This window comes from Melanotaenia boesemani, chromosome 23 (assembly GCF_017639745.1).
Source record: "Melanotaenia boesemani isolate fMelBoe1 chromosome 23, fMelBoe1.pri, whole genome shotgun sequence".
NCBI lineage: Eukaryota > Metazoa > Chordata > Actinopteri > Atheriniformes > Melanotaeniidae > Melanotaenia > Melanotaenia boesemani.
The window spans coordinates 11,644,749-11,666,170 of NC_055704.1; the positions used below are offsets into that span (position 1 = coordinate 11,644,749).

The window sequence follows — 21,422 nt, forward strand, 5'->3', positions numbered from 1 at the left end:
CAACTGCCCACAGTAATCTCTTGCCTATGAGATTATATTTGTAACCGATGACAGGGGCAGAGATAGAGGGGTGGCCAGGGTGGTACCAGCACCCCCAGGTGCCACCTCAGCTTTGTGAGAGGTCATTAGAAGAGGGTAACAAATCTTTCCAGACATGCATAGATCACCAGTGTCACTACACCTGTAAGTTTCAAAGTGGTTTCCTAATTTGTTATCTTTTAAAAATAAATGCATTTGGCTGTACATGTACTAAAGTTAACCTGATGTTAGTCTGAAGCTATGTAGCAGTGCTAATGTAGTTCACTGGTAGAACTAGATTAGTTTTAAGATAATGTGGGAAAACCATGTTTAGGAAATACACATCAACTCACTTAATCAAGTTTTTACATTGGTGCTAAAAATTAAACTATGAAGATGCTCAAAGAGACCTTGTGATCCTGATTGCTGTGCACTAACTGAGCTAGAGTTACTTGTTCCAGGTAAATTTAAATGAGGCTGATTTTAAAGTAACCTACATGATGTAAATTTGGAGGAATATAGCCTTTAACCAGTCCTGTTGTAAGAATGAAGTGAAACAGAGATATTTCTGAATTTTGTTTTTATTTTTTTTATAAAGAAGAAAGACATAGTTCCAGCCAAGACAGACCACAGCCCTGACATCTCACATCTCACAAGTTATTGTGGTCAGACACAAGAAACCATTCTACCACTGCCACCAGACAGTAAGCCAGAACTACAGAAGCCGTTGATCTCCCTTTTACCACATTAAGCACCACAAAACAACTAACGTCCCTTTCTAAGGACTTTTTAGAATTTGTTGTGAATATTTCCACTTGGTGATCCAGATCATTAAAGTAAAGATGTTTTATTTCTCATGTCTCTCTAATGTAATAAGATAATAATTTCCTTTCATAGTATAAGCGCTCCTAATATAGTCTTGCCCACCCCCATGTATAAAAGCCTAACTCTGCCACTGACTGATGGATGATGGGTCAGTGTTGTCTGCAGAATCAGAGGTGTCCAGCTTGGGCCTGAGCGGTTCTTCTTTAAGCAATGAAATTAATATATTTCTTACAAATTTATTGACAAACTGGAGATAATCCCTGAACCATAAAATGCTCCCATCCCAACATTTTTTTAGAACGTATTGCAGGCTGAATAGGCAAAAATGGATGTAAATTAGCATGTAAAATGAAGAAAAGGGAAATCTTGGATTCATAAATTTATAAATACTCATTGCATTTCCATGTAGGTTAAACTTTTTTCTGATTTGAGGCTGAGTTTACAGCATAATGCACCCTTATCATTGTTAGAGCAGACTTCACATTTTTCTGCCTGTGATCATCTTCCCTCTGTATTATTGGTAAAAGCACATTAGTTGCAACATGAGCACAGGTTTACATTACAAACTGACTCTTGCCTCATTGCTTCCTGCAGGGCTCCAGTTACAATGTTGAGGCGTATCACACAGTGAACTCTGTCTGTGTTTTGACATTATACATCATTCACCACAAAATATAAACCTACTACCTGCATGTGTTTTACAAAAAAATAGCAGAACCAAGCTCTTTTGTGTTTGTCACAACTCAGGGGAAGTACACAAATCTTGCAACACTTTCTCAGTGAAGCATTTCCATGCGTTACACTTCACCTGAGCTCAGAGGAAACCGACTGCTGGAACAGTCCTGTGAAGAGCAATGATGTGCAAAGAACCTTCTAACCACTTCCTGCCTAGGTTAGTCTACAGGAAGTCACACAGCACGTTGCATCCTGCAGAGAGTGGCTTTGTGTTCTGATTGGGCTGCATGAAAAGTAGAGCATCAGTGATGAAGGAAGTGTCATGCTTGGTTTCGTCTTTTTTATTCCTAAAAGGTGTGAAAAAAAAGATAATGGTAGGATATTAGAATAGTAAACCTTCTAAGTCAGTGTTAGAACCCAAAATGATTTAAGATAAAAGAGAACTGGCACTGACATTATTTCTTTTAATCTTTGCAGTTCTGCAGAGCTTTGCAATGCATCTTATTTACCCTTTCACACATAGGCTACTCACACACCAATTTCCCATATTTAAAATGCCTAGCTACAGGCAGCAACAGGTTAACTTGGACACTAAAAGCAGAGGGAATGGCTAATTTACTTGGCTCTGTCCAAACACAACTAAATATACCTGCTCACTTTTTTATATTCTATTGCTTGTTTTATTTAATCTAATTTGCTGGATTAATTCTTGACCAAGCACCACAGCTGCCTGCAGTCTTGTCATCACTGTGCATTGCCAGGCAAATGTATTGTAAGCAGTATGGTACTTATGCAGAAGTGAAATACTAGCAACCAAGTAGCAGCTTTCAAGGCTGATGGGAACTGCTTTGGCCTCTGAGAGCTGACCAATAGGCAAACTGAGGTGGTTATGAGGTTTAAAGAGGCAGGAATTGAGGTGGAGCCTTTGGAAGAGAAGATTAAAACAGAATCAAGTCTAAATATACGAGCAAGTCAAAAGAAAAAGCTTGCAGATCTTAGTATGCTATTGAACTTTGCTGAACACATGGCCCCGGCAAGAGAGCCGTCAGCTGAAACAATGGAACAGATTATAAAACTTCCTTCAGAAGATAATTCAACATGGAGTGATGAAGTTGTGGGTTGTTGAGAATTAGATTTACCAAGAGTAAAACAGAGGCTGTCATACACTGTTTATCTTTGGATGGCTATGATAATCAATGATGAACCACCAATGTGCATTTGGAAATATTGAAAATGCTAAAACGTTTGTTTGGAGAAGTTCAGTAAAAATAGAAAAACTACCACATGAATTACTGATATATGGTTGATGTCAGGTAAAGGGGCAGCAGAGATGGCAGTACATGTACAAGTGGACATTGAAAATGTGGATATTCTTCTCAGCCCATCAATGAAAAGTATATTTTGTCACTAGCAGTTCATTTTACAGGATGATAATGCAACTTGCTATAAAGCAAATAAGGTTAAAATGTCTCTTCAAAATAGACATAATCAGCTTAGACACACTTTGGAACACATTTGTGCCTTCAGAACTGTTCTGATTGAACATTCCTCTGAGATTTTAGTCCATATGAACATGATAGCATCACACAGTTGCTTTAGATTTGTCAGCTGTATATCCATCATGAGAATCTCCTGTTCCACCACATCCAGAGGTGATCTATTAGATTAAGACCTGGTGACTGTGGAGGCCATTGGGTTACAGTGAACTTATCCACTATCCTGCAAAGACAGTTTCTTTTTTTCCTTGTCTTACAGGGCGAATCTGAGACTAACAAAGCTGCTCTCATCGTCACCTCTTTAAGACACAGCTAATGTCATCTTTAACAGCCAGTATTACGGTGGTGATCTTGCCATTACTTCCTGAAAATAGCGCGTACGATATGTTTGTTGTCGGATGCTGTGTTTATTACAGAATGGCTCTGTCGTCTTCTCACTAAGCCCCATGTCACAGATAAATGTGTGAAAAAGACAAAAAAAAAAAAAAAGAGGGAAAGTGTTGGGAAAACAAAGCTCGTAAAGAAAAATGTGACATCTCATGCTCAGTATTTCTGTGATAAGAGCTTCAGGTTAAAGGTCGAAGTGCAGGAAGTACTGGAATTCTCTCGAGGTTGTTACAGTGCTGACAGCCAAGGACAGGCCACATGGATGTGAGTCCACACATCCCGCTGACATGCTCTCTGCCATTTCAAACAACATGCATCATGTTTCTCTTATCTTACTTACGTTGTTCCACTTTATCTGCAGTATTCTACATTATACTAATAATCAGTGCAACTTTGCTTACTCCTTAAAGCCCCAAACAGCAGACAGTTGGAAAGCTTGCTCAAACAGTTTCCACAAATCAATTGATGATGGTCTTTTCCCAAATTTCTTAACATTGGAGGACATTTCAAAAGAAACCAAGGATACCAGCGATTAAATATGCATCTTTCTATGGAGTTATTGCAGTTAAAGTCAGCCGTTCCTTGCAGAACAAACATCCTTCTTGTTTTTTTTTAATCTTCGGGCTATCAGTAGATGAAAAATGCAGTTTTTTTCAGCTTGAAACATATGAAATTTTCTGATATTGGCTGTCAAAAACCATTTTAATGACAGGTCAACTCATTACTCATATTTCTTCATCAGTAAATTACTTTACCATTCCACATGCTCAAGAGTTTTTGGGCTTGATATCAAGTTGCTGACAAGTGTAGTATAAACCAAAATGCAGTTGTCACAACATGCTCCAGGCTGGAAAAAAAAAAAAAAAAAAAAGGTTGTGAAAAGCAGTTTCTCAGCGCTGCAACACTGCAGGGCAATGGCAGCTCCAGGATTGCACATAACTGATGTCAGTGCGCAATTAAAATGAATCAAGGTCAGGGTTTTAAGGTCTAAAACGCATGTTGTGTTGCTTTAAGATCCTTTGCATTTAGCTGTATACTAAATAACAAAACTATAAATGAGTGAAAACATCAGAGCACCTCTAATCTCACGGTGTCCTCTTCAAATAACCTGTTTTCTCAGGTGTTACAACATAGCCTGGGTTTTTTGAGCAGAAACTTTGGGCCCTTTTAAAAGGAAGCCCAGATATCCATATAAAACCAAGACAGTCCCACAAGATTTTAGTGGATCCATTTCGTTTTAGGGTTCTTTAACATCACCTTTCACCTCTGTGACGCTGGCGTTGCTCAAATTTAAGTGGGTTAATGATAGGTTTAGGTCAGACTTTTGGCCCATGATCTTGTTTGGCTCCCCACATGGGACATTCTTGTCGAGCAGCCCCTCCCTGGAAGTCCCACACTGCGCAGGCTCGCGGCTCTCGGCTGTCAGGGCAAGGCATACTGACAGTATGGCGGCGGAGTGCAGCTGGAAGGATGCTACTGTCGCCCGTGATGTTTCTATCGCCGGCAGCACGTAAATGGACTATTGACGGTAAAGAAGAGAAGAGGATTTAGCGAGAAAGGCCTGTCGCCGTAAGCTCCCAAGATGGCCAGGCTCGCCGACTACTTTGTTGTGGTCGGTTACGACCTCGACAAACGAGGTGGGTGCTGGAGTTAGCCTACTCTGTTAGCTTCGACGGCGTATTATTAGATATATGGTAAACAGAAGGCGGGGAGGGAGGCGGGGATCGGCCGGGACGCCATTCACAGCTGACCAATATTAGCTGCTGTCATTTGGCTAGCCGTCAAATTGAGGCCGGGGACGCGCAGGCCTCGTGGGATTAGTGCGCTTGAATGCGAGACTGACAGGTGGTGTCACACAGTTCTGACAACAGACTATACTTAATGTAGAACTCCATTATGTCTATTAACCTTCAAACATGTTTTAGCTTATTTAAAACAAATGGTCTTACCCTGTTGACAGCAAACTTAGGCTAACTTAGTTAGCTAAGAGCTATCATTAGCCGGCTAGCTCAAAGGGGGGCTGACTGGTCGACTGTGACCTAAGACGGATTTATTCACCCGTTTCACCGTTTTAAACGACATCTTTCCCTACTGTCTGTCACTTGCAAACATTGCAAGTGGCGATTTAATAAGTTATTTTTTTAAATGCAGAAAGTTATGGGTTTTAGTTGTTGCAGAGTCCCGGCAGTTACTGTGGACAGTCACAGCACGAAAACTCCGCTCATTTCCTCCTAGAATTGATTTGGAGCTCAATTTAAAACAAACAAACTAGAAATCGATGCATCTCCCTGACGGAGTTGTTTATTCATTTCCTTGACTGTGTTTTGTGTGGATTAACCTAGATGGCTTTGCCCCTCCCGGAGCCCCCTTTGCACTGGAGCTCAGTTCCCTTGCGTTGTTGGGACGGGGTTTGGACCGTTATCTGAGCCCCCCCTCCTCCGCCCTGCAGCCTGAGCCTTGGCCTAGATCTGAGCAGTATAATAGCCCGTTTAATCATAAAAAATTCAACTCCTCTTTGCCATGGAAGCATGTAAATTCTAACGTGGTACACCCTTTTATTTGGAGTGGAATGTTGCTTGTGATTTATTCATAAGTGGCAAATAGTAACATGACAAGTCTTCTGTTGCTAAAAGCAGGTAGAAAACTGGCTTTTAACTGGATTTTGCTGAAGCAAACTTTATTTTTCTGATTGCATCTTGTAGTTTTTTTTCTTCTTTTTCTTCTAGATGGGGTTGATACAGGATGTTCTTAGGTGGACACTGCAAACACTGCAGAAACTTTCCTTCCTGTTCTACCGTGCTTGAATGCAACACAAAGCAGTGGAAGCCTGTAAAAAGCATCTGGGAACCAGACATTAAAGCCACAGTGGCTTTAATGGATCAAAGCTCCCATACCTTGTTAAAACCAAACACTTAAAGTTGATGATGATTGTTGGCATTTCCCTTGTGCTGCTGTAACCTCACTCAATGTTAGGTTTTTGAGTGGAGATATTTTGTTGTGGTAAACATTTCCAGTTGCATTAAGATTCTTCCCATTACTATTACGATCACCAGTATCAGCTAATGAGCTAATATCAAGGCCATTAACATCCATTAGTGCATTCTCTGGACAGAGTGCTTGCACAGTCTATTCTAATGGCTTATCACATGATATAGCCACATACATATAGACCACAGGAGCATGGTTTAGAATTTAAACATACCACAAACCCAACTTTATGTCTCAGGATAAAGTAATAATAATATCATTCTGCCTGCGTTGTACTCATCTCTGTAAAGAAATCACGAATGAACTATCCTTGAGCCTCAAGGATACCAGGAATTCTACTGTACAGCAGAGTTTCCTCTTGTGTCTAAATACTTCATACATCCTGTCTTTGTGTTTGTGTGTCTGTGTGTGTGTTTGTTGGATTGTTTCACAAGCGTGGGCTCTGACAGGTTGTCATTGGTGGCATCATCACTGCTCATCTGCCTGGTGTGGGTGTTTACAAACAGACCATCTTTCTTTGCCTATTTTCTTTTACTTTAAATCATATTGATGTCCCTCATTCACTTTTAAACAGTGAGCTGCAAATGCTTACCTGAGGGCATAGCCTTGAATCTTCCATTCATCCTATCTGTCTCCAAAGTGTCAGGTTGCTTACATTGTTCTCAACCTAGATGCTATGTGAGACTATCAGAGAATCTTAGAACCAACATGGCTGCCTGTGGGCTGAGGAGAGTCCATAGTGGGCGTGGTCCTTCTTGTAAGGGTCTCTTTAGAAACTTTACGGCATGTCAGTGGTTCCTCCACTGTGTTGAAGATCCAGCAGCCAATTGGATTTACAGTCTGAGGCCAAACAGGAAGCTGGGAGAAGTCTCGAGGGAGAGTTATGTTTACAGTCAGAGTCCACATTGTCCCCCTGTGTGCGCCTGGACATGAGAAAAGGGGCGTGTTAGTTTGTATGCGTCTGTGTGAGGCGGTCTCATTCATGACAATGATAGACACACACACAAGCAGTAACTTACTATTCTCTCTGTTGTAGCTCCATCTGTGTGCTGTCAGTGCTGCATTTTGAGGGTGTTGATCATTGCAGTGGTGACTTTAAGAGAATGCAGGAAGATTGTTTACCGGCAGGAGTGACGGCTCTGAAAGCCAGCCTGTTTATTCACAGGCAGACAAACAAACACACCCCTAGAGCTTCTGGTCAAGTCACAGCTGCTCACATTAAAAACCAGCGAGGTGCTGATGAGATAATCTGAGATGCATATTGGCCAGTGTTAACTAAATTTATACTGCTTTTGTTACATCAACAATGTTGCCCAGGTTACAATGTTGTGACATTTCTTACTAAAGTAAAATCGCTGTGAAGTTATAGTACAAGAAGTAAAAGATTTAAGCACTAAGCTGCCATATTGAGAGACTGTTTGGGAAACAGCATATATTTTTAATGAGTATTTATCAGGTAATTGAATGAAGAACCAGTCACTTGGTGCATTTGCATGAACAGCAATATTCTCACAATTACCTTATTCTATATAAGTCAGTATTCTGATTTTGGTATTTGCACATTTTCTGAATAGGATATTTCATTCCAAGTACGTAGTCTAACAAAGGGTTCTGGCCAACAATACATCTGCTACACCATGGGTCCTTTTTTTAACATCAAATCCAAAGCTTTTAATAACACACTTTTATTCTGGTTTCTTCTCCCAAAGTGTGTTTTCTTTTATCTGAAGCGTTGCACCGACTGAACCTAGGATTTAAATCGTAAAGGAGCTGGCATCTTCCAACTTGTGTGTACTGTGTAAAAGTCTGAAAATGCAACTTAAATCTGAACGTTTTAGCTTAATTTTATTATTGCTACTCCAAATATGACCATATCTAATTTTACACCTAAATTAGTGTATAGATGTGTCGTTATTTTTAATGTGGGTGCACCAGCTTAAATGAGGACCAGCACTTCTGATAAGACCAGGGTTTTGGGTGTGACCAACACAGCAATCCTCGAGCCACATGCTGCTGGGAAGATGGGTAAAATTAATCCTGCCCAGTGTCTTTTATCAATGAGTAAATTGCAATCATTTTCACAGCCTCCCTCTTGTGCACTGTAGTGAGTAAAGCTGTGTTGCAGATGAGGAAAGTGAGATAGCTAACCCTAACCCCTAATCCTTGAGATAAATAAGTGCAAAATAATGCATCCACTGGATATTGGAGATGTTGCTGGATGTCATACGACTGAATGCTAAATACCACTTATACAATTTACCATTGCAGACAATGAGCTACATATTAGTTATAGATTTGTTATGGACTGATTTTTTTTCTAAAGCAGTAAATTGAAATGTTCTAGATGCAGGTGTTAAAACATATTTGAAAAGTAAGGCAGAAATAAAATGTGATAAATAACAGTGTCTCACAATAACTACGACAAAGCCAGATTTCAGCCTAAATCTATTCATCTTTACAAAGAGTGCACATGATATATCTCTTTCACTAGATTATGATGATTTTATTTTTATAGTTAATATTAAATTTAGTCTACTGTCACAAAATTAGCAGATATTTGGACATAGTTTGGCCTTTCAGTATACTATATTTTCCTTTTTTATTATTTTCTTTACTTGTATGTTTGTATTGTTTTTTGCAAAATCTTCACAAATTCTTACTTTTTGAGGATGGATAAATATATATTAGTGTTTTCAAGAAGATTTGGTATTTCATTAATTGGTTTATTTGATCAAATTATTTAATTTTTTTAAATTAGAAAACAAACTGCTAAATTGCATGCTAACATTGGAAGGACAACATTTTGTCTGCTGGATATTTTGAATAATTAATAATCAAATGACTTTACCATTCATTGCTGAAGCCTTAAACCCTACTCAGTGTTGCAGCTGCAGCTTCACGATTCACAAGCAGTAACCTCAGGATTTAAATATTGATGAGCAGCTGAAAGTATGAAGTTAACTGAACTTTTTATTGTGAATTGCCTGTATATTTTCAGATTGTTTCATTCAAAATGATCTGTGATGCTGCTAGCTTATCGGTGTTCAAGCCTCTGGATCAACTGACTCAAACACAAAAGAACTTTATTAAGGACTCAATGTTGAATTGCTTCACAAAAAGATGCTAGTAAAGATTCACATGAATATAAATCAACCTCAGAGGAAAATCAAGAACCTCTCCGACTGAAGGCAAGATGAAGCAGGAGGATGAATGGGGGGAGAGAGAGGAGCGTATGCTGCTGCCAGCACTGCCTGCCTGTGGGCAGCCACTTCCTCTATTGCTCTAGAGCAAGGCTGTGGCCTTTCAGGCCCTCCAGAAATAGTCTTCACAATTAGCCTTTCATAGGGGGACAGAGTGACGCTCGGTCGCAGCCGTGGTTGCGGTGGACAGCTGGTTGTGTGTTTGTGTGCATATGTTGGCGTGAGCTGGTCTCCTGCCTGCCACTCAGATGGACTGCCTACTTGACCATTGCTGGCGGCAGCACACACACTCGCTGTGTGTTTGCTGCGTTACTTTGGCAACGTTTATCCCCACACGGCCTGCAGGTTGTGATGAGCATCTGCAGTTTTCTGACCAGTGACACAGTCTGTTTAAAATCATTAGTGTTAATTTTAACAAAGAAAAAAAACAGGATTAGTTCATCATGGTGCTGAGATCAGGATGAGACCTATCTTAGTCTGTGTGTGAGTACACACATGCACGTGTGTGCGGCTGCATTACAACCGTCTGTCTGCTGTGCTGAATGCTTGTTATTAACAAGGAGGACGATGGCCCCAGGGCCCCAACCCTGCCCTCATTCCCTCATTCCCTCATTCCGCTTCCACAGATACAGAAGAGAGGGTGTTTGTGTATGTGGGCTGGGGGATGGAAACGGACAGATGTTTCTAAACACACACTTTTTTCCCTCAAACTGGACATACAGACCAACTGTCCATAGACACTTGTCCTGCTTGTCATTGCTCACTCAAGATTGTGGTGCAAAGCTTTGTGGGAAGCTTCTTTGTGTTGTGTTTCATGTGCAAATTTGATCTGCACCCCAGGGTGAACGTTCTTGCTCTGGATTTAGGCTGATAGAAACTTGTCAACTTTAAAGACTTATTTCTACAGAAATTTAATTGAATTGATGTCTGTAGTTTGTGTCTGTGTAAACTGTACATGCATTCCATCTGAGCATGAGCCAGGATAACAGATTAGTGACTGGGTGTAACTTAAGTAAAAATTTATCTACTGTATGCAGACACAGAGGCTAAGAATGAATTTAAATGCAGGGACACTGTAATACCAAACAGCAGACCTAAAAAATATTCATTTAAATGTGGTGGAAGGGATGCCCTCCTCCTTGGTGCTTTGATGGTAACCCTGGAATTCAGAGAATTTAGCTGTCCCCTCTCAGGACAAAGGCTGAGTCAGTGCTGCTTACAACCAGCCTGTTGGAGCTCAAGGGAGCAATCGCTGAAATCCCAGAGGGGTGATTCCAACATGTCCGGAGCAGTTTTGATTTGCAGATAGTGAAGTTTGTTAGGATTAGCGGAGCTGGCTGTTTGACGACTGCGGGATGCTGTGGCGACCACATCACAGTGTATGCAAATGATACACATAGTTCTGTCAGCTTGATGCCAAGTTTCTACATTTTGCATTTTTAGATTCCTTTTTTATATGAAATCTGTCAAGTTTAGAAAAACCTAAAATATAATCTTTGCTTTTATCTTATTGTTCAGGGTGGCATTTGGATAAAACAACAAATTTAACGAATGGAGCAGAAATAATATTGCAAATTTTATTAAGACACGCTATTTTTGTATTTGATCAAAAACCATCAACATAAGAAAAAAGGTAGCCTCAAGAGGCAGATGCAGCTCATAGAGATGACCAGTAAGGGTGTGTTCACATATGTTTGATTGGTGCTGATGCAGTTGGTCCATTAGTGTGAAGTCAACAACAACTTAGACTTCTGGAAAATGTGAGTCTATGTCTGCTTTTAAATGAGCTCTGGTGCACATTGGCTGAAATATGAATGCAACACAGACCAAATACATGAATCATACATCACTCTTGTAATCCTTCACAATGGAGGTGGGGTTCTCATCACAGTTTGGTACAGGTGCCAGATAGTTTCTTTGCAGCTTATCTTCATTTGTATTTGAAACACATGACCTGCTAATTTGAATATATGTACAGGTCTTTTATAAACATCAAAGCCAACCTACGTATATTTTTGCTGTGATCTGGGTCAAAGCACCAAAGCACAAGAGTCAACACACCCTAAGAAATGTGAAATTGAGCAACAACAGATTACACAGCTGTATAAAGTTTAGAGAAGCTCTTTTAATTGGAGAAAAGCTGCAAAATGTCATTTAAAGTGAGAATAGTAGTGACCTTAAGTTAGCTTCTCAAGTAGCGTCTCCCCTCTTATGTATGAATCTTCTTTATGACTTGCTGGTAAATGGGGAAACTCCCTCCCAGTTTTGGACAAATTAATATCAGTCCTGCAGAACAAAACATTGGAATAGTGACCAGTTGTAGGAGATTAAGTCTCCCCTTCATTAAGACACAATCTAGGTCAAATCTATGTTTTAGAAAAATAGAAAATCTGCCACCCAGCTATCCACTGTGCCTGTTCTAATCTCATGTTTAGCTTGCGATTGGTTTGATATGCAGATTAAGGGATGGTTATTGGTCTGGGCCCAGTTTGATGCCTCTGCTTTCCCTCCCCCCTCTAGCAGGTCTGGTGTTGTGCAAAAGTTATTCAGATTATTGTTTTTGCACATTGCTTGTTAAATGCAAAGGTAGACGATAAAAAAGTAAATCTATACTTTCAGGTTTCCTCAATTCAGAGTCAATTCCCAATCAGAAGCCAGTCAGCTACAGATTGAGCCTCAAACCCAGCAGCCTGCCTCCATTGTTCAACTGTCACTGACTTTATCTGTTTCCTGTCTGATTTTCATTGCTACTGGGTGCTCGAGTAGTGAATTATAATTTCCTGTACATGTGTTTAGGTGATTAGTTTTTTTCTTCTTCTTTTTTAATATATATACGGGAGGGTGTACTTTGCATCTTTCAATTTCACTTTAGAATATAATGCAGCTAATAGAGAATGAAAGAAGAATATTTGACTGAAAGGATTAGTTTTGCAGAGTAAAAATGAAGAAAGATGAAATGTGAATTTATCTCCCTTTTGTTCTTTTAATGATCCTTGTGCTGTTGGTGCACACTGGCTCCTTTACAGCCTCACCGACTTCATCACGGTACACATGCCATGCATCTTTCTCATCATGTGATCTAATTACCCAGTTTTATTACTAACATTGTCTCAAATCAGCTTTTGAGGAAAGGTTTGGGTATGTGGGTATGTAACACCTTTTATTGGTGTCAACCAAAACTTACCAAAACCTGGCTGAAATAGTTTCCTCTTGTCAAATAACAGTTTATCTCATGCTAGTAGTGACCTGTAAGTCATATGTGTGGCATGTTCTTAGACATATACCCTCCAAAAATTAAAGAGTGAAGTGGAGCTGAGCAGATTGTTGCCATGTCTGCCATCGTTTCCATTAATGCTGCTTTCTGTTGCATCATACAGTACAAGACAATACTGTTCCACTCAGCACAGCTCCTCCTCACTATGTGTTACTTTATTAAGTTACATCCATTTAGCCTATGTTCTTTTATCCAAAGAAACAAATGAGAAGAAGAGTGGCAGAGATGTTATTGCACAAGAATGAGTTTCTTGGCACGTCATGACTTAAATCACATATCAGCGCAACTTGTGCAAAGAATTCAAAGTTGCACATCAACCGTGTTTTAATGGTTGTGTTGATTTGTTTTCGTTCCATGTGAGTTATCAGCCTGTAAAGCAGCCATAAAACATTTCAGTGAAAGCAGGAAATACTCTAAATATGTTTCACCACCTGGTGGGATGCACACTAAAATAAAGTTAAATAATCAGCAACCGGCTTAAATAATGTTAATTTTTATGCAATGTAACAGCTGGAAAAGCAGCTGGAAGTCAAAAGGTAGCTGCATGTTTTTTCCCTGTGTTTCAAAATTCTCTACTGATATTGTAAGAGCATTTTTGTAATATCCAGGTATCCAGGTTTTGTAGTATCCAGGTGCTGTAGCCTTTTACATTTGAGAGAAATCCATAGTTGATTTGTAATATTTATTTATTGTTTACAGAGCAGTGGGGATTTTGTTTTTAATGAGACCTCTTGGTTACTTTACTTTGGTGTTTTATTTCTTTATCTTGGCATCAAAAGATAAAAATAAATCAAACTTAAGGACCTATAATTTTACACATTTCTATTGTTGTGAAATTAACACATAATAATTATTTTACTAATATCATAATACCAATAAAATCTATGAACGGGAAGGGTTTTACTACAGATGGGTTGGAATAATTTTTTGTATACAAATGAGATTTCAGTGATTTATATTGGAAACGGTGCCAGACGTCATGGGACAAGTTAGTGTTTTGGTGTGTGTGCTGTTGTAGAAATGTTACATCACAGGTGATAACTCTCTTTGACTAAGAGTCTGCCATTTTTCTACATCACTGTACAGGATCAGCCTGGCTCACATGCTACCCTGACTGAGGTAGATCCAAGAGATCAGTTACTGACAATGAAGGACCAAATATGCGAGCCATGAAATACTGTGCTATGTGATGAAAAAACATTGGACCAAAGTCTGAAGGCCTGTCACAAAGGACATATTATCTTACGAATTAAGCCAGTATGCTCAGGATATCAGAAGTCATGATGGTATGGTTGTTAAACAGCTACATAAGTTTGCAAACAGGAATCTAGTCTCTTGTGATTGTTTTTTTTTTGTTCATTAAAAAAACTGAACTGTCAGTTACAGCTATAGAAGTTATCAGGAAAATGCTCGCTGTGATTTACATAACTAATGATCTTTTGTGTGAGTTCCTATTTGGACAGAGGAGGTAAAATAAAGACAGCCAAAGTTTTTTTTTTTTTGCCGTGCCTTTTATTTTCTGCATTCAGAAGAAAACTTTAAGTAATCACAGACTGATGTGCTGTATTAATGCTGAGTATGAACAGCTTAACAAGCTGAGGTTTGTGTTGGATATAAGTTTAGTCCTGGATATGCTCTGTTCAGAAACCCTGCTCAGAGTCAGGAGACAGTAGACGGGCTGTGTTCTTGCAGTTTTGGCAGGTTTCCTCCCTCTATTGAATCCATTTGTTTGGGCTTAGACAAGAGACTGAGGACAGTCTCACGACACAAGTAAAATAAGAAAAGACAGAGTAAAGCTATGTTATTTTTTGACACTGGATGCATATTTAGTCTGAAATTTCTGAAAAAGTACGATCTAATTCTAATGAACATGGTCCCTCTGGCTACTGTGCACCTCTTTGAGGCTGTTTCCTCTCCTGGAAAGCCTTTCTTTTTTGTTTTGGGGGTTTGGGGTGGTGGAAGGGGAGGGTGGCGGCGGGGCATTAGTTCTGGAGGAAGGATGTGAGTTTGCTGAAGAGCTTTTGTACAAAGAAAAAGTCCCACATTGTCTCCAGGGCGACAGCAATTGCCAGATGGAGCTCTTTTTATTTATTTATTTATTTTTATTTAACACCCTCTGTTTGGTTCCTAAATGGCAGCTTTGCTCAGTCAGTTGCTTTTGAACACTAGCTGACTTATTAATTCATGTATGATAATCATCTCCATCATCTGACACCAAATTAAGTCCATACTAAATGTCAAGTATTATTTATTGATATGCAGAACGACTCTTAAACATTAAACCACGTTTTGTTTCTCTGACCCAGTAGCTACTTCAGAGCTCAGAGTGACTCGCACTCCCTCGAATGCTCGAAAACTTTGTTCCTACAATGCACCAGATCAGTGTGTGCACAGATCACAAACCCCTCCAAGAAATCCATATTTAACTAATAAAGATGAACAGATATGAGTTGCATTAATGTAGCACATGAAACATCAGTGAGGTGAACTTTCTTTACTTCAGTCCATCTAAATACTTCATTTTGCACATAGCTGCAAGGCTGCACACAAGTATGAGAAGACTCTGAGCTCTTTTGTCCCAACTGCTGTAGTTGTCGTGGAAACGGCCCTGATGTCGTGTCACTGTGGTTTGGAAGCTTGCAAACAAGAAGCTGTGGTCTGGTTCAGCAACAAGAGCACGACATAGGCTCATATATACGCAGACACACACACACACACACACACACCATCCTACATGCTCATTTGAACTTTGCTATATTAAGTCATCTGTGTGAGGAGTCATTACCAACACCAACTATGACCCACATTTCCCCCACTTTGCCTGCTTCTTACGTTTCTCATTCCGATTATAGTTTCCTTTAATTTTCCTTAAATGGCCAGTTATCTATGTGTGTTATAAGTGTGTTTCTAGTTATCACAAGTGTCTGAGGGTAACTCTAGGATCAGTGTGGAGCATTTGAGATAAAAAAAAAGAAATACGTTAAACGGCTGATTATAGCAGCACAAGTATCAAAGACACATGTGAGTAACCAAGTAAATATTCACTTAGATAGCCACTTTCATTACGATCATTGACAATTAATAACACCAATAATAAAAACAGTCGTGTTGTAAGCAATATGTAGAGAGCTGGTTTCTCTGTTGTTTCCAGGTGGTGAGTTTCAGACTTTGAGGTCTAACTGAGAAATGCTGGATCGCCATTTTCTCCAGGCTGTTGGAGGAAAACTTTATTGACCTAGCAGTACATGATCACAGTTTCCTTGGTTTTATATAATTACTAAGAGTTTTAGTTTTGTGGCTTGGTCCTTGTCTGTTTAGTGCTTTTGCATGCCAGTAAGTGGAATTTAAAATCATTTTAGAAAAAAACTGGAAGCAAATGTAAAGCTGCTGAAATTTGATTAACCCTCTGGAATTATTACAAGACAGTACCACATTTTTTTTAAATAAAATATTTTACTTCTACAGACATGCATATTGTAGTGGACACTATGCATCAGAGGGTTAATATGTTCTCTTGGTTCTGGTCTGTAGCTGGACAGAAAGAGTTATGAATAAAGAGAATTCTTGTAAAAGGCCTATGAAATTGCATTACACAACACTTTTTTTTTATATAAAATATGTTTGCTATATTTCTGAGATAATGATTTTCTTGTCTTTATATATGTGACCTAAAACTCAAATCAAAAACACTCTGACATGTAACCTCAGATTTGACCCAAGGACTTAATCCCCACAAGTTACCAAATATAGTACCAACATATTTAATCTGTTTTTTTCCAGTTAGAACCAGGACTTTTACCGGTACAAAATATTTGCCTATTTGTAGCTTCTTCGCAAAAGTTCACCAGTGAATGAAAAGTGTGTTGACAGTCAGCACATTGATGTAGTCTCTTTAGCTGCTGCACACAGTAAGAACTAAACACATCCAAAATGATTACGTTTCTCAGACTGCTGACATAAAACTGCTCATATAGAGGTGTTAAATCAGGTCAGTAGTTCTTTTTGAGCCTGCAATTTACTGTGCATGTAATTGACATTTAAAAGTTTCTATGTCTGTCTGTCTCAAGCTGCATAGTTCTATAAAACAAAGCAAGGAGACGCTTCCCCGTTACCATAAGATATACCGCATTGATTTAAACATAGTGCTACAATGACATGAAGAAGTGAAATACAGCCATACAGAAGCATCTACAGTTCAAGTTCATGCTTATACACTGAATGTAGGAATAAAGGATTCATGCCAGAGATTTTATCTAGTTGGGGAAGAGAACACAGAGATAAAGTGGTAAAAAAAATTCTGGCCTCAAAGTGAAACTGATAGCAGTTCAGTTACTATCCTGCTGCTGTTATATAATGGCTCTAGCTGATAACTAGATGTCAAATACCTGTAAGGCCACACAGCTCAGTACAAATTCCTCTTATGTTACAGACGTTTATTGAGTCCTTTTAAAAGCAGTTCTCTTTTAATGTGGACGTTTAACCTGTCCACTGTATGGGCTGTATAATTCTGGTTGAAAGAAGTGTGCTATAAGTGCTACTGCAACCACAATTTTTTATTTTTTTTTAGTGTTTTTCATGAGAATTTGTGGGTTTCCTGTTTGAAAACCTGCATCTTCACTTAAACTAACAGAAAGCATGTCTTTAGCTGTCATCTTTGAGATGAGGTCGGTTACTTGCTCTTCACATTTAATCTAGCCTTTGACTGCCGATTTGCAAATAGACTTTTCGTTTATTACTTTGCTTTCAAAGACCTGTGCACGTCGTAGTGGTTGTAACACATTACTACCAGGTGCTGGTCAAAACAAGTCTGTTTCACACTGTAGCCAAGTGGTTTTTGTAACTCGAAATCAAAATGTGAACTGCAACGGTTTGGCTCATTTTGAGCCATGCTGACCAAAAAAAAATGAAAGGCAATTTCACACCGAACCAAGCAACAAATTTCATAACAGCACACTCCATAGCCAAATAGGATCCTATATGCCGCAGCCCTAAATTAGATTAAATGGGTTTAGAAAATGGATCTGCTTGGTCAAATCAACTGCCTCCAAGTTTGGAGCATACCTGTGCTTTGATCATTATAGGAATTCACATGAAATTTTCCTTCTTTGTGCCTGCAGGAGAAAGGCGGGTAAAAAAAGGTTTAGTTTAAAAGGTTATTTTTGGATAAACATTACTGAAAGTTGTCAGCATGGTAACTCCTGCTATCGTTGGTCTGTCCACATGCTAAAACAATTTGAGAAGTCCTGTTTTTTCTTTATTTTAAATCCTGCATTGTGCAGTATCAAATGACCTGTCACCCATTTCAGATTTCCTGCATATTTGAGAACAAGCTTCTCTTAATTCATCGCAGAAAGTGAATTGCAGAAAGGTTCAGCTCTTCAGAGTAGTGTTTGTATTACTGATCATTTACTGCTTGTGATGTGGGGAGGTCACAGCTGCTCATAGATCAGGCTCACAGGGTTGTAGCTGGACTTTTGTGTCATCCTTTATGTTCTCATGTTAGCTGCAGATTTTTTCCTTTAAGTTGTTAAGCCACAGACTTTTTATACCACGTTTTAGCCATTCTCTAACACAGCGCTTCAAATTTGAATGAAGCTGCTGGATGAAAGTGAAAATGGTTTTCTGAAGTGTTTGACTTCACCAGCAGGGATTTTGTTTGCAGATTAACCTGTTTGCCTGAATGTGTACTTACTGGATCTGATTTGTTTGCCATTTTTAGCCTTTAGTAGTTTGTCACAAACAGTTATAGCTAGTAATAGTTTATCAATGGGACCTGATTTTCTGCTAGTTTTGCACCTAATTCGATTTAGCCAAAAGAAAAAAATATTATGGGAGTTGTTCTCTGTGAATCTTCACTTTCTCTAAAAAAAAATACTGTGAATAACATCAGAGAAAGTTTCATTGTGTTGGGTCATAAAGATTTAAATGTACAATAGAAACATCATTGTCTTTTGTTCTGTTATTTTCTTTTCCTTATTGTAAATATTTTTAAGGCTTTTTCTTATCATTGGGCAGATTCCAAGCTTTAAAATTATTGGCCACCAGAAAAAAATTTGTAAGTAAATTTTGTGTGTGATGTTTGAATGAGTTTTTTTTTGGCATGGTAGCTGGTAAATAATCTGAAATCGCAGTGCTGTGGTTTGGTATGTGTAACTACTGAGTAGGGCTGGGCGATACGGCCTAAAAATAAAATCTCTGATTTTTTATAACTAAATCCGATTTCCGATTTTAATCGATTTTTTTTTCCCTTTTACAAAACCTAAATAAACTTATTAAAAACATTTGTTTATATAGATGAATGCCAGCAAAAATAAAGCATATAATGTGATAACTTTTCCACCTACCGCCATTTGAAGCTTACTTCTCAACAAGATCTCTTAAAGTCTTTAAAATCAGAAGATATTGGATAAAAATGCATTTTATGATGTTATCTATTCATTGTTGTGTCTGATGAGTGATGGTAAAGATGAGTGCATAGTTACAACAAAGTCACATAAGGGATGCATGATGTGTTTTTTTTCAGCATCAAAATTCTGATGTCTGTATATTTAGTAGTAATTAATTCAAATGTGTCATCCCATATCTCATTTACTGCAGGTTACAAATGGAAAACTGCAATGATTCTCATTTCCATGACTAATCTGCCTAATAAAGCATGGTCTCCTCAGTTTAGGGACTCTCAATATTCTGATTGGGAGAATGAGAATAGCTGCTGAGAGCAACACAATAAAAACTGGGGTGCACCTGAATTTTTTTTTTTATGTTGGTGCACCTAAATTAAAAAGTTAGGCAGACCAGTGCAACCAATGGTAAAAGTCTGAAGCCTTGCTTCTGTTAGGACTGACTTATTTCTCTGACAGTCCTCACAAGCCTCCTGCTGGGCCCTCCTGTGCTTCCTTCCTGTGATGAGAACAGTTTGGTCCAGTGTCTCTCCGAGCATGCTCCCCTCTCCCTGCTCTCATTTACTAATTGCTTCCCAGAGTTTGTTCATCTCTGGCGGTGAGGGAGAACTGTGCTCTGTTCTCGTCAAACACTGCAAAGAGACAATCAGTGGAGGAAGATATAGTTTCTCTCCTGAGAAGGGGATCAGTAATGATGGTCACTTACTGCTCATTGGGTCAGCCAGTGCTGTTGAGAGGCTTTTCTGGTGTGTGTTGCATTAAAACTAATTGTGTGATGTTCAAGTTAAAGTGAAAAATCTCCCATATTGTTTTTGCATAATTAAAAATTTTTAAGTAAGTCTTGTTTGTTCAGTTTGAGGTCACTCATTGGGATGTTGTTAGAAACTTTGTCATATTTCTTACATCTCTTGATTAGAATAGAAATAGCTTTCCTATTTCTATTATGATTCTTTTTAAGAATAATTTTCTATATATTTGCCCACATACAAGCACTTGTTGGCCAGTTTATGGATCACAAAAATAGTCAAAAAAGCATCGAAGCTGTACTGATTTATGTAAAAATGGGTTATAGCTTTAGCCATTTGAGCTCACCTTAACTTCTGTTGCTTCATCTTCACAACAATACAAAATGAAAAAAAGCAAAAGTTGTAGAACTGATTGTACTGAATGATGTTCGCTCTCAAGAGTTCAGTGAAGAACAACAAGAAAGAGGAAAAGTCATCTCAAAAGGAAAAGAAAATTAACCTCTCGTCTTGGCACCAGACACACAAGTGTCTGCCTGTCCCTTGTTGGCAACGCAGACAGAGCTATTTTACTTTTTCCCTGCGTGTTGTGGGAGCTGGCCTACTTTCTGTTTGTGTATTGTTTGTGTTTCTATTATAGTTTCCTTGGTGAAGACACAAAGACTCTGTTTCTTGAGGCATTCATTTAGTACATGTTTAGGGTTTGTCTCAGTGGCGATGACAAATTCTCTTTAACAAATCAGGGTATTTTCATTTGCATCATTTTATTCTAGTTTAGTTTCCTTTGTAATGGGAAGTTAAGTGTATTCTCTATGTGGATGAATGCTGTCTTTAAGCGGCCTGCTGGGCTTCAGCTGGAACTAGGCTGAAAGACGGGCTTGTGCTGGTTACATAAGTTGGCCTTTGTTGTATCATTGTGCCGCTGTGACAAGCCCGGCGCTGGCCACCAAAGGCTACTTCCAACAGTGGAAATAGCCTCATTAACCAGCAGCCAATAAGTATTTTCACACATTTCAGTGATGTTTAACATGCACACGTATACTTTCAGTTTTGAAGTTATATCAAAACATAAAAAAATCACCTGGTCTGTATCAGGTCTCAACAGTGGTTAAATACAATCCTAGATAAACAAAAATGTGTCTGTTTGTCATTATTTGAAAACACAGAGACATAATGCAGAAGCAGAGTGTGGAAAAACAAATGATGCCCAATGATTCAACAGCTTGAACAATCTTTAGAGAAAAAACCTTGAGGTAATTGTGGAAAAGTTGTGTCCCTCTTTTCTTTACAAACTTTACTTTAGTTTTCCAGAGGTTTGCCCACATTTGATACAGATCTCTTTTATGTTGGAACTTTATGCATGAATTTAGGCCACTGCAGCACCTCGATTCTTTTCTTTTTAAGTCAATCTGTAG

The 21,422-nt window shown here is 38.8% G+C and overlaps 1 protein-coding gene across 5 annotated transcripts in view; it reads left to right on the forward strand.

The window, feature by feature from the left end:
- The first annotated feature begins 4,798 nt into the window (after nucleotides 1-4,798).
- sbf1 (SET binding factor 1) overlaps nucleotides 4,799-21,422 on the forward strand; it is a 60,336-nt gene continuing 43,712 nt past the window's right edge. For 3 of the 5 annotated variants that reach the window (XM_041977491.1, XM_041977492.1, XM_041977494.1), the window contains exon 1: nucleotides 4,800-5,038. In XM_041977491.1, coding sequence (XP_041833425.1) covers nucleotides 4,984-5,038 — 55 coding nt within the window. In that variant the 5' untranslated portion in view covers nucleotides 4,800-4,983. Of the gene's footprint in view, nucleotides 5,039-21,422 lie in introns of all 5 variants that reach the window. The other 2 variants (XM_041977493.1, XM_041977495.1) reach the window with 2 other exon arrangements.